Source organism: Numida meleagris, chromosome 8 (genome assembly GCF_002078875.1).
Source record: "Numida meleagris isolate 19003 breed g44 Domestic line chromosome 8, NumMel1.0, whole genome shotgun sequence".
Taxonomy (NCBI): domain Eukaryota; kingdom Metazoa; phylum Chordata; class Aves; order Galliformes; family Numididae; genus Numida; species Numida meleagris.
The window spans coordinates 3,349,856-3,362,853 of record NC_034416.1 but is presented as its reverse complement, the minus strand read 5'-3'; the positions used below and the strand labels follow the sequence as shown (position 1 = coordinate 3,362,853).

The 12,998-nt window shown below is 45.7% G+C and overlaps 1 protein-coding gene across 4 annotated transcripts in view; it reads right to left on the bottom strand.

The window, feature by feature from the left end:
* Positions 1 to 12,998, bottom strand: part of DOCK11 (dedicator of cytokinesis 11) — a 71,078-nt gene that overhangs the window by 45,965 nt on the left and 12,115 nt on the right. For all 4 annotated transcript variants that reach the window (XM_021406210.1, XM_021406211.1, XM_021406212.1 and 1 more), the window contains exons 2-11: positions 10,393 to 10,509; positions 10,077 to 10,166; positions 9,315 to 9,397; positions 8,774 to 8,843; positions 6,423 to 6,518; positions 4,506 to 4,640; positions 3,703 to 3,880; positions 3,153 to 3,232; positions 2,792 to 2,875; positions 652 to 792 (exon numbers count right to left, since the gene is read on the bottom strand). In XM_021406210.1, the coding sequence (XP_021261885.1) occupies positions 652 to 792; positions 2,792 to 2,875; positions 3,153 to 3,232; positions 3,703 to 3,880; positions 4,506 to 4,640; positions 6,423 to 6,518; positions 8,774 to 8,843; positions 9,315 to 9,397; positions 10,077 to 10,166; positions 10,393 to 10,509 (1,074 nt within the window). The remainder of the gene's footprint in view (positions 1 to 651; positions 793 to 2,791; positions 2,876 to 3,152; positions 3,233 to 3,702; positions 3,881 to 4,505; positions 4,641 to 6,422; positions 6,519 to 8,773; positions 8,844 to 9,314; positions 9,398 to 10,076; positions 10,167 to 10,392; positions 10,510 to 12,998) is intronic.

The window sequence follows — 12,998 nt, the reverse complement described above, 5'->3', positions numbered from 1 at the left end:
CTGATTCCCATGGAGGACATGGGAATAGGGAGAATGTCTTGGGAGAAAAGACTGGAGGAGCCTGGTCTGTTCAAGACTGGCAGACCAAAGGTGGAGGAGAGATATAATTGCTGGCTACAATTTTCTCAGCTCCAGGTTCAGGAAAAGCTTTTTAGGCTAAGGCACAAGTTTGGCACAATAACAAATGCATATAATAAAGTGGCTGTGAATACTGTTGGTCTGGGAGACAGGAGATTTCAGAACAGGGAAATCCCTTGCCATTAGAGGAAATGAAATAAAACACAGCGGTGGGTGGCTTGGAGATGGAGCTTGATCATTTACCAACAGGACTTTCACGGGGACCCAGAATACTGCAGACACACTCCCTGTTCCCTGTGCTTCTGAACCTCTGGCTTCCTAGTAGTCCCAGTTCCTGGCAGGCCAAGATATGTTAGGGCAAATCCATCCCAAGACATATTTTTGGAACACCAGAATACCAAGGCAGACAAATCCTGCAAAGACCCTGGGCCAGCAGACACCACCTGTCCAGGCTCCACCATAGCTCATGGCAGAATGAAACTCCGTTATCCATCCAGATCAACCTGCCATAGGCTTTTTTTTTGCCAGTGAGGAGAAAGAAGACAAAGCAGGAAACACCAGAGCTCTCCTTACGTTGGTGGGTCCTCCCTCCGACTGGTCGCTGAGCTGAGCAAGGAGGTTGAGGGACAAATCTTGACAGCAGACCACAAAGCGCCTGCTGCACTTCTCCTCAAATGGCTTCACGTCCGGCTCCATCCCTGAGAAATCTAGCCTCTAGACAGCAAACAAACGAATCTGGTCTCATTAAAAAAGAAAACATACCCCCAAATGATGTTAAGGAATCACATTACAGCCAGTACAACCTTAACCATTTTTGTTTAAGTGGTGCAAAAAGTACACGACGTTCACAAATGAGTGCCATTTTGTGATGTTACACAAATGTGTTCAAGACATGAATTCATGGGGATGTATCAATTTTTAGCAATCTGGTTTGTAGAGCACAGAAAACTAAACCTCAGAATGATTTCAGTTCCTTCCTGCTTTGCTGTAACCCTGGGGATCTTCCCAAAACACCACTTAGAGCTTGGGGAAGAAAGCGGAATATAAGCCGTCGTTACCCTCAGAAAAGTATCTTCCACTTTGAAGATTTGACTAGTTTAAGAGATGGTCCCTGTGCCTGAAATAGAGAGAAGGCACATGCTTTTGGGATCATGAACATCTTGAACTGAAGGCATTTCGAGAAGCACGGCAATAGCTGGCATGGTTAGCAACAACAAGGGCTGCCCGCAAAGCTGGCTGGGAAATCCAAACAGCTTTGGTTATAATCACATCCTTCCTAACCCACCTCACCCATGGCTAGTTAGTTCCTCAGCGTCCACCCTCCTCAGAGAGCAGGTACATATGTGACCAAAATACCATCAGCCAGTGAAAGACTCATGACCTACACCACTCCCATTGTCCTGGGCACCAGGGACACAGCTACCAAACCCCCATAAACACCAGCACATCTCTCAGTGACAATCTGGCACGCTTCTATTAGCTTTTTCCCCCACAAATTCTGCAGAACCTGCTTGCAGAAGTGGGACATGGATATCTCACAATCAAGTAATTTGTGCAAAATAGGGCGCAACTGTTAATCCGATTCTGAGAAATTCTTCCCATTGTTTTCTCCATTTCCCTTCTATGAGGAAAGTACATTGTGGGTATATGTTCCTGCTCCCAGTTTCCTTAGCAGCAGGCACGCAAGCACGCACACACCGCGCTGCCTGGGGCAGTGATTTTGGATGTCCAGTCTTAGAGCAGATCTGACTGCCCCACACCATGATATAGAGCTCTGTGTATGTAGGGAGGGCAGAAAATCAAGCCAAAATAAAAAAAAAATCTTAAGCTGTTCTGTGCGCTACACTGAATGATATTTTCATTTTGATTATTTGATTAAATATTAGGAAACTTCTTAAAGCTTCTCTTCAAAAAAAAACCCAAATGTCTCCTGGATGCCTCAGCTCTATCTGTCAAATACCTTAAAGAAGTGCCAGGAGAAAAGCTCATTTAGTCAAATTAAACTTTTTAAAGCCTAATTACATTTCCTTGTTAAATCAGGATGTTTTTCTTCACAGGTGTGAACAAGGCGAAGCGTGCCAGAAAGGGAACCAGAAACTAAGAAAGGACTTGGAACAATTCTCTAAAACCGTGTTAACAATTGCAGCTCATTCCACTGAAATCCCACAGCTGGGTCTTGGCAGAATGCTCAGCAGAGAGGTCAAAGCCGAGCAGAAAACAAGCCAAACAGTGCACAAACCCCTACTTTGGGCACGAGAACAGCGCGTGAAGTTTCTTCTGCTCATACCACCCCACATCTGAAAACTCTGCAGTTTGCCTCTAGCGTCACCATTCACTCCCCCAGATGCACTGAGCCAACGCAGCACTGTAGCTCTCCTTGCAATCCCACTTCTGCTGCTTCTGCCCCACCGTGGGACCCTCCCAGAGGCCCAGACGATGGGTTTGAGATGCAGAAACAACAAGATGCATCACAGAAGCCAGCAAAGCAGGAGGGAGGCCACGCGTGGGACTGCTGCAAGTGCTCCCTTTATTTGAGCTATCAGGTGAGCATTGATTTGTTCAGACCTCATTGACAGGGAGGCGGGCTGAACTCCTCCAGTCTGCCAAAAAACATGCTGTATCTGCAGGCAAATGCTGTGGTTGTTTAAGGAAATAGGGGAGGCATGATGCCAAGGGAGCAAAACCTCACATTTGCCAGCAGGGGAATGTTTACCTGGACTTCTGGGTCAAAAGAAAAGAGGTTTTGTCTTCCATCGTTTCTGCTCAGTTTGTTCAGCTGATCTGTTTCTCTTCCATACTAGGACAAAGAAAAGCATTGATATTACTGCCCAGCCTCACATCCAGTAAATGAAAGAATGGGAGCGAAGTAAAATAAATATTTTTCAGGTTCCCTTTGTGATGGTGCAAGGCTTCCCAGCTGTATCCACAAACACTACACAGTGTAAAGCAATGGGGCCGTGCTAACCGAGAAAGCAGATAGCAGTAGGCAGCTGCACTCTGGATCGTGCAGGAAATAGATATGGTGGAGAGAGCTAGGGGTGGGGTTGGGAGAGCAGTCCCTGCAAACACAATACCTTCATCAGCTCTGGATGCATGCTTCTCTCCAGGCTCTCCAAGATGTTTTCTGATTTTCCCTGCGTGCTTGATTCATCATCTGCAAGGACACGAAAAGCAGATGTTCAAAACAACTGCAGGAGCACCATTCCGTTTTCCTCTGCCAGAAAGCATCCTGCAATATTTGCTTACAATAGCACAAAAATAGTTTATGGATAATTTATAGAGACTTTTCCACTTGGATGTAAGATTTTTTCCATACGTTACTAATAGCAGAATGTACTATTAACAGCCTGCTAGGTTTTTCCAAAGCAGAACTTCAGCCCAGCTCCAACTTTCCAGGGGTCTTGAAACGTTGCCATGGATTTCCCAACCAGAGGAAGGGTCATGTTTCTCTCCACTTTTATCCTTCAGAATATTGTCTCCATTACACTAAGCCATTTGGCATAACATCGTGCGTCAGCCACAATTCTTGCCATTAATCCAGAAAGAAAAATGGATGTTCCTGCAGCCACCCTCCTTGTTTCCTGCAGGAGAAGGGTGAAGGCAGGTATTGATTTATGAACTGACCTTGTGCAGCTTCCACAGTATCTTTCTTCTCTTGCACCGAACTCTCGGTATTGCTCTGAATGATCTTTCTCAGAGTCACCAGCCACTCTTCCATCTCCTGCTCGGTTTCAGCCGCGAGGTAGTGGCTGTACTTATCTATCGTCTTGAGTTCAAACGCGTAGCGGCGCATTTTGGGACACTGAACAAAGAAGAAAGGGCAAGCTTGGTGTTACACTTCCCTCAATAAATCAGCACGGTACTTTCTGCAAAGCTCCTATCTGCAAAAGCTGGATTTGTCCATCACAATAAGTAATGCGGCACTTTTAGAGGAATCTATCTTAGAGGCAAGCAGTTCAATATAATATTCTGATCTCTATCTTTAAACAGCACTTCCCAATGAGAAACCCAGGCAGATCCGATGCAACTTGGGCAGTACATCCTGTACATCACTGAGACATCTTCACTACTGTGTTAGCTGTATTCAGAAAGATAAATGGAAGTACACTGCTCTGACTCATCTGTGCTGCCAAGTAATTCAAGCTGCTGTGTACCAGCTCTGCCACACTGGGTGCTCAGAGCTTCAGCACTGACAGGAACGGCAGAAGGCACAGCAGTGACGCACTGCTACACTTCGCTCTCATCTGAGTTTAAGCCCTGTACAAATACCCTCTCTAAAACCTTTCAGGCATTTTGGGAGCAGTACACCCAAAGGGCTGCACATTTGGGTTAGTTGGTAAGCACTTTCTTTTGCCTCTTGATGTCACAGACTGAGCATTTCCACCTCTGAGCTCGCAAAGCATAAGCCCAAGTACAGGCACACCTACCTGGACAACATCATTGCAAGCATCCAGGAAAATACAGCCTTTGGATTCTTTTGAAATTTTCTCATCTTTGTAGGAATTAAGAATGTAGGAGCCATCTGTGAGTTGTGACAGGTAAAAATACCTCCTCTTGAATACCTGCAAAAGTACAATATCTCACTCATGCAAGCACTCACTCTGCTGGATATCACAAGCAACAGTCTCAGTGTCTGACTTCCTGCTACTGAGAAAATATCCTAACAAGAAGCACTGATGACCCTTGAGTGTTGCAGATGCACCCCTTTGAGAATGACTTGGTTTTGTAATGAGAGATTTTGTCATCTGCTTTAATTTCAATGTCTCTATTGTTATTATAAGTTCATCCATCTGAAGCAAAGCCCCAGGGCTTCCAACTCCTCTCTCAGCTGGCTCCAGCCTCAGTTATCTGCACATGGCAAATCCAGATCAGCGCATCAGATTCATCCTGCCCTCCAGCAGGTATTTCCAGAGCCTCTTTTCATAAAGACCTCAGAATTACAAAGTAATTCTCCAGAAGACTTTGGAACAGACATGTGGAAATTCCTAGCATTCAAATTCAAGCCATAGAACACTGCAATCCATGCAAGCGCTCACGGTTTTTTTTTGTTGGGGATTTGTGTTGTTGTTGTTTTTTTCTAACACATCTATTTTCATGAACTGGCTTTGGCTTAGCGTGTTCAGTTCCCATCTCAAATGCAGTAAGTTTGGGAGAGGTACTTGTGTGTTTGAGTTATTGTTATGAAGACCGAGTTAATTAAAAAAAAACAACACACTCTCCAGCTCTCTCTCAGAACACCTTCCTTCACACTTGTCAGCCCATAGGCACTGGACTATAATTCAGGAGAGCATTTTGGCAGCAATTGAGACAGCACCATACGCTGGCAGGTGTGCGAGGCACAGAGTGCATCTCACAGTGGCTGGATATCACTCTTAGGAGAAATGCAAAGCACCCCAGGGCAAGCAGCATCGCAAGGCTCTGAGCGTTCCCTCTGTTCTGAATACGTGGAAGAACTACCAAGGAGCACAACATTTTTCACCCCAGATGGGAGACTACCAGTAATTCCGTGCCCCCATCACTGCTGACACAATCACATGTTCAATAAAACCACTTGCTCACTTGCATGGAACTGGAAGGGAGCACTGTGCCTAACCCCTCTGAATCCTATCCTCTGGCATCATTTAGATGAGCAGCTTGTTGCAGAGACTGTCATTACCTACAAAGCAAAGAACCTCACTGCAGCCATCCCTCAGCCGCTCAGCTGAGGATAACTGCACAGTATTCTCTCTATGCTGTAAGAGGGCAGCTGCACGGTGGAACATCGGACAGGCTCCATGCCATGGCAGAAACCTGCAGTGGAACTACTAAAAATTTCCACTACAAAACCTAAGCAATGTCAGGCCAGATTATGTGCAAGGGAGAACAAGAGACAAGGCAGCTGTTGCTTTGAGGTCAGTAGTTTTCTGTCTCCTCAGTGACATCATCCCTGCTTTTAGAGCAAAGACTTGTCATTTCAATTTAAAGCCTCTCTCTGAACATATTTCCTACCAGTAAGGAAACTATCAATTCAGAGAGTATTCTCTGCAGGGCAGCTGTTTGTTATTTAAATTGCCTTCATCTTCCTAGCCTCTGCTGCTCATTGTAAAAACAGTCTTGGTTTACTTGAGTACACTTTGCCTTCTTGTTCAGCTTGCCTTTCGTGATTTGAAGTGCATTGGGCACGAAGGATCAAAAGCTATTTCCAGACTGTGTTTTCCAACCCACCTTGGGATGCCCTACAAGAGGGATGGACACACCCAAACCTGAAACCATCACAGCACTCCCACGGCCTTTAGAGATGTGATCTGAACTTAAAAGAGGCTGTGTCTTGTTCACAATTAACCTAAACACGGGATCAGTCTCACCCTCATGGTAACAGTGATTGTGCTGTTGACATTTGCTTTGTGCAGCCAGCCTTGCTTTATCACACCGCCCTTCTGGGAGCACAGTGATGAGGAATCCTGAAAGAGAGCAAAAGACCAGAAAAAGAGCAGGTCAGCTTGACTGCCTCCTGTGTAAAATTCTCCTGGGACTTAGGGGTATGTCTGCACTGGAAAGCAATACTCATAACCACAGCGACATAGTTAACCCCACAGTGTAGAATGCACACTTAACATGTACAGTGCTATCACAAAAAAATTCAGAGCCATCTCTTTCCAACAAAGGAGTGAAGCAAGCTAGTCTGGGTCACCTTTCAAAGGAAAAAGTACATCTATGCTGACAGAGCTGCACGGGGATTTTGCAATGAGGAAATGCACACTGGTTGTTAGGCAGTATTTCAAAAACCTGGGGAAGTAGGACATTTTCTAAATGGCCTGTTTGGACAGTTGCAAAATGCAGCACTTAGATTTATTTCATCATTTCCTTTTGCATAAATCAACTTTCCATTTCAAACTGAGGTAAAAGAACACCAAACCCAAACAGCTGAAATGTAACTGACATGGTTTGCATTTATCAAACCAAGAAGTCTCTAGTGACGCAGCTGCGCTGTTCCTGGCACGCTGGTTGAGATTTCTACCTTTGGTCCAGCCCTGTGCTCCCAGAAAGGGAGAGCAGCCCTCCACCCACACCCAGCAGTGACCTCCACTACGGACAGGGGGAAACGAGACGAAAGAAACTTGCCCTGGCCCTTCCAGTGACTCAGCAGCAGAGGTGGACCTGGACTATCTGCTGATGAGCTATCAAGGCACTGCTTTATATCATCTCCTGCATCCAAAACTGCAGCTTTTCAACACTTTTCTTGCCATGCTTCCAATGAAAAGAAGTTTTGAATGCTTTATTTCCCTGGGTAAAACAACCCACGATTTCTCCTTCAAAATGCTTCAACCTTTTTCATCCAGAGAATTAAGAGAATTCTTTCACTTGAATTTCCATTGCGTATCTTCATGTAAATGTTCTGTCAGGAAACGGTAACAGAATCCTTTAGATATGGCCAAGCCAAAAGACATAAATGCCAAAATATCTCTGCCAAGGTACTTGGAATACTCTTCCATTACCAACATTGGTAACTGCATTTGTTTGTGTATTTGGGACCCTGATCAGAAGAAAGCATGCTCTCTACCACATATGGATAGTATATCTTTGTCTCTTTACTTTTTCAGAGGCATGCTGATAAGATAACACACAGCTCTTTCTCCAGCCAAAAGGAGATACAATTAAGGAGGTAACAGCTCAAGTGAACAACAAACTAACAACACAGCCGAAAAATTAAAGCCAGATTTGATAGGAAAAAGCCGTCTCAGTCAGACAAGAAGTGTGTTGGGACATAGAATCACAGAATCATTGAATTAGCTAGGTTGGAAAAGACCTGCAAGATCATCCAGTCCAACCATCCACCTGCCACCAATAACCCCACTAAACCATGTCCCTCAGCACAACATCTAAATGTTTCTTGAACACCTCCAGGGACGGTGACTCAACCACCTCCCTTGGCAGCCCATTCCAGCTCCTGACCACTCTTTCAGAAAAGTAGTACTTCCTAACATCCAGCATAAATCTCCCCTGCCGCAACTTCAGGCCATGCCCTCTCGTCCTGTCACTCACAAGAGAGACATATATAGCAATAACTAAAAGCATGCTGAAATAACTCTTCAGATCTACAGCTTTGCAAGAAAGAAACTTCCCTGTTCCTCAGCCTGTTCCTCAGCAACAGCATCTCAGTGCCATGCAGAACTTAAACAGCTGCACTAAACTCCTTACACTGTAATCTAAGAATTCTTAATGCCAAGTGTGTGAACTAAACTTCACATGGTGATTGACATAGGAAAGTGCTACCTTCCTTCTGCAAAAAAAATGTGATATACACAGTAAGAACTGTTATGAGGCAGAACACAAACCTTTTTAAGAAGAGGACCCTGATATTGTAGCATCACCATGCGGCTGGAAACCAAACTGTCTGCTTTAAATTAGAGCCATGAAGAATTTTACTTAGTTTGTCAGCTGGCTTCTTTTTTTTTTCTCTTTCATTGCTGCACTGGATCAAGTGGAAAAGCCATGAAAAACATGATGGCTCATCTTCCACCTAATTTAGGAGACTCTTGGCTCCAACAGACTATCTTGCCCCGCTTTCAATTAAATCAATGTCTCAGTTTTGGCCCCATATCTGTAGTATGAAGCATCTCACCACAAAACCACTCCTGGGAAGTGAATTCTGACTTTGCCTTGTGAAATTTTTAACAGATCTTAGAGCGGAATATGTAAAACATTTTCTCCTTACCTCATCTTTTTCGAAGTCTTCATCGATTTCAAACACGTGGCTTGGAATCTTGTCTGGCCTGAAGGATTTGCTGAAATCACAACACATTTGAATTGTTAATGACTGGGAAACAAGGATCCTCTATGCCAGCTATCCCATGCCAGATACACTAGCAAGTTCTGCAGAAGATGTTAGGAGACCCCCACCCCTTACAGCTGGAGAGAGCCAACTTCTGAGTGCACCTTGTGGAAGCTCAGTGCAAAGAACACATAACTAGCTTTCCCTGTTTTAGCTGTTTATCTCTGCAGAGTTTTTGCTGACTTGCATTTGTTCAACACAGGGATGCAGCAGGCCCATCTATCTCCCATCTCACTAAAACAGAAGTCAGATCAGGCTGCAAGGTTATTTGCAAATTTTAATAGGATTTGTTCAACACTGTTGCTCCATTGCTGCCTCACTTCTCTGCAAGCTCTTCAGACCTACTTTGACTGTTTCTCCTAAGCCTGATCAAACCACGGCCCTGTGACCATGCATTAGTATTCCACGGGAGCGTGACACTTACCATGGCAACATCCGAAAGTCTCCTGAGTATTCCTCATATTTGTAGTTTACCACGTGCCAGTCGGAGCTGTAGGTTTTAATGCACTGGAAGGAAAACAATAGAGCTCTTTGAGAGCTACAGCAAGCACAACAAAACCATGCACAAGTCCAAACGGTTACGGGCTGCTGGGTGAGGTAAGCAGGGTTGCTTCACTTATTTTGTGCCGCCACACAGAATTTCATAGGAACCTTCTAAGCACAGAGACAAAAATCACACAGCATCTGGCTAGACACAGCTACTGATTTTGAATCTACAGAGCTCCAAGTCTTTAAAAAAGGAGCAGTAATTTGGGAGGGGACTGCTTTCCAAGAAGGAGCCAATTTCCTGCCCTCAGAACTGCAGCGCCTCTCATTCAATGCTGACCATCACTTTGCATTTATTTCCACTGCCCTTGGAGGGGAATGATCCTAGAGAGCAGCATTTCAACAGAACAAACCTGCAGCGCTCAGGATGCAGCGAGGGAGGCTGTGCAGCCCAGCCCCTGCCCTGCTGCATGTCTGCCCCTTTCAGCTCAAGCATTGTCTGAGTACAAAACCTGCTGGAAAGAAGCAAAGCGCAAGAGGCGTGTGTGGGAACTAGCTAGTGTAAAAACCCTGCTAGCAATCAGCTCTTCCCATGCATGAAAAAATGATCTGCAACCTTGTAGACCAGCAGCTACAGCAGAACATCTTGCCTAAGGGAGAAGGTGCTGCGGGCAGGCACTGGGTGGAATTTTGCCCCTACCTCTTTGACAAAGAGACTCTGAGCTTTCTTGAGAGCATCTTCTGGCACTGTAGACTGGACAGTCCTTCTCTGCCGACTGATGACTGAGAGCTGAAGGGAAAAGGGAAAAATGGTTTCAGTGCAAACTGGGTCTCCAGGGCTTGATGCTTGTTTTGAATAAATGCAGTGGGCCCAAATCACCAGGGGGTCATTTCACTTTTATGTGTCAGTAACACAGCCAAAATCAACATGTGGCCGAGCGTGGAAATTTTCCAAGGTAAGCAGGACTGGAGATGAATGAGCCTCAAAGAGGAAAAAAAAGCCAGCACAAACTCACAGACACATCGTCGATCGGAAATATCAGCAGGTCCCGGAGGGGATCACTGTAGATCTGAACTTTGCGTTGGAGAATCACGTTCTCATAGTCCAAGGGTTCAACCACTTTGGTTTTTTCCTGTAGGAGAAATAAAGGGAGTAATAATTACAGATATATAAAATAACCAGTAACTAACATCTTGTACATAATTTAGTCAGACGTCTTCAAACTGCATTAGCAATGGATTGCCCATTAACTCAACAATTGGATGCACTCACGATGCAAGGAAGCACTGGCATGCATGCTTTGCAGAGACAGAAACAAGGGGTTAAGTTATTCAGGCCTGGTTATAAACTACAGGAAGAAAGCAAGTACTGTGCTGTTTTTGCCTAGGCACAGTCTCTAATTTCTTAATGGAGCAAGAAATCCTCCTGGACAGGCTGCAGCTTTAACAGCTGCAAGCTCCAGCTTCTTCCAGTATGAGCACAACTCAGCAGCAACACGGGCTCCTGCACCAGCTTGAAGCTGGTTTTGCTAGATGAGCTGATGAGATTCTCTGTAAAGGTGCTGCTGGCGGAATGGAAACAAGCTGCCTGCAATTCCAGCACAGGGATCTCTCTCTGTGGAAGGAAGATCCCCTTGGAAAGGCAGGAGAGCCCTCTGCATAAACCACACCCACGGTTGGAAAACTCTAGGGCCTGCTTTGCTCCTATTTACATTTCTGGGCAGCAAGAGGAACTTTCCCAAAAAGCCTGGAGTCATCATTAAAAACTATTAGGAGAATGCCAGTATGTTTTCTATTGTATTACTTCTGTTCATGCTACAAGTCCAGAAAACAGAGTTAAAAAAAAAAACCACAAAGGCAACTTCCAAAGCAGGAAAACATCATCTCAGCTCTCCAGCCCTAGACTTCAGCTTTCAAGAGCGCAAATCGAGCACTGCAATTGTGAAAATTACTCTGTACACCATAAGCAAACACATGACACCATGTGCAAATGAATAGTTACGATAAAAGAGGAAGGAAATTCCGATACATCAATTTTGTCTCTCGTTGAATTCCAACCAAAAGTCTGCTGATGCCTGGCCATGCTGTGGATGGTTCTAACGTGTGATGCTAGGCTGGCACATACCCCTGGGAGAGCATGCCCTTGCAGGTGGGGCTGTTCACCCTTAGGAAAGGAATGTCAGAATCTCCCTCATCATCAGCAAACTTAGCTGAATATTTTCACTTGGATGAACTGTTCCCATAGCTCCCTGGCTGTTCCTCCATTCCAGGCGCATACCTGGCAAGCTTGTAATATGTTTAATAAAATCCAAGATGAAATATTTTCCCCAAAGCACTTCAGAAATGCAAGGAGGGTACCTCTCGCACTGTGTTTCCCAAGCATCTCAACAGCAAGATGAGATCCCAGCAGCTTGCTGAGGGAGGATGGCATGGAGCCTGTGTGCAGTCAAACCTGTGTTACCAACGTGAGCGATGCCTCCAGCTGGGGGCACCTGCTTTGCCCTGCTTCTGGCTGTCCACAGAGAATCTCTTACTTTTGACTGGGGCAAGTACACCTCCTGCCCCAGGCATTCTCGCATTCAAAATGTCTATTTTCCATGCTTGCAGGACTCCAGCAGGGATTTGCTCAGATAGTTGAAACGGTTCCCTCTTAATCGCTCTTTGGAAAACTTTGCCTCACTCCTAATGCAGTCCTGAAAGAAACAATCAGAGCCTACTGAGCGGCACTGCAGCATCGCAGGAAGCAGCCCACTGGGTCACAACTGGGGAAGGGCAGTGTGGCCCCAAGGAGAGCCCACGCTGTGTGCTGGGCTGTTGGGGTCTGTGGCATGGGAGCTGCTGGCCCCAGCACTGCACTCAGAGCTGCTCCTGCTCCAGGACCTGAGTCACACAGGGATCTCATGTAAAAGAAAAGGATCACCTGAAAAACAGAAGTCCCTAAAACCCAGCAGGAAGATGGAGGGAAGGAATCCAGTTTTTCCTCAGTTAGCCTCACACTCCTTAAATGCTTAATTGAATTTGGTTAATCATCTGAAGCACCAGTCTTATTTCATTACAATGCTATGCACTGCTGCAGATTTGCCAAGCCTGGCACGTTAACGTGAATTAACACATCGGGATGCTCACAGACTGCTCTCCCATTTGCAGATGTAAGGTCTGGCGTCCCTAAATCTCAACAGCTCTGCTGCCATCCCCGCAGCAATCCCAGAATCACTCCCAGTGTGAGCTGCTCAAACTCACACCAGCTCCCCATTTCACCCTGCCCTACGGAAAGGGTCAATTAGATTCCTTCTAAGAGCCTATTGTTTATTGCTGTGGTGTTAAGTAGTGGCTTTGGGTACTCCGAATTCAGCTGTGTGATGGCCCTTTGCAGCACGAGTGCAGGACAATACTACTCGCAGTGCACCCGGCGTGACACAACGGAATTAGTAATCATAGGCCATGAGGGGAACCACAGCAACGTTTCAAAGGATGTAGGTCAAGCTGTATGCAAGCAGAGCAACTGCTGAGAAAAGGATGTGGTGTGGCCTCTGCCTGCTGCCCCGGAAACACAGACACCTCCGTCTGTCTGTCAGGGCCCTGCAAACAGAGCTGCAGAGGAGGAGGGAGCCCCGCTCACCCT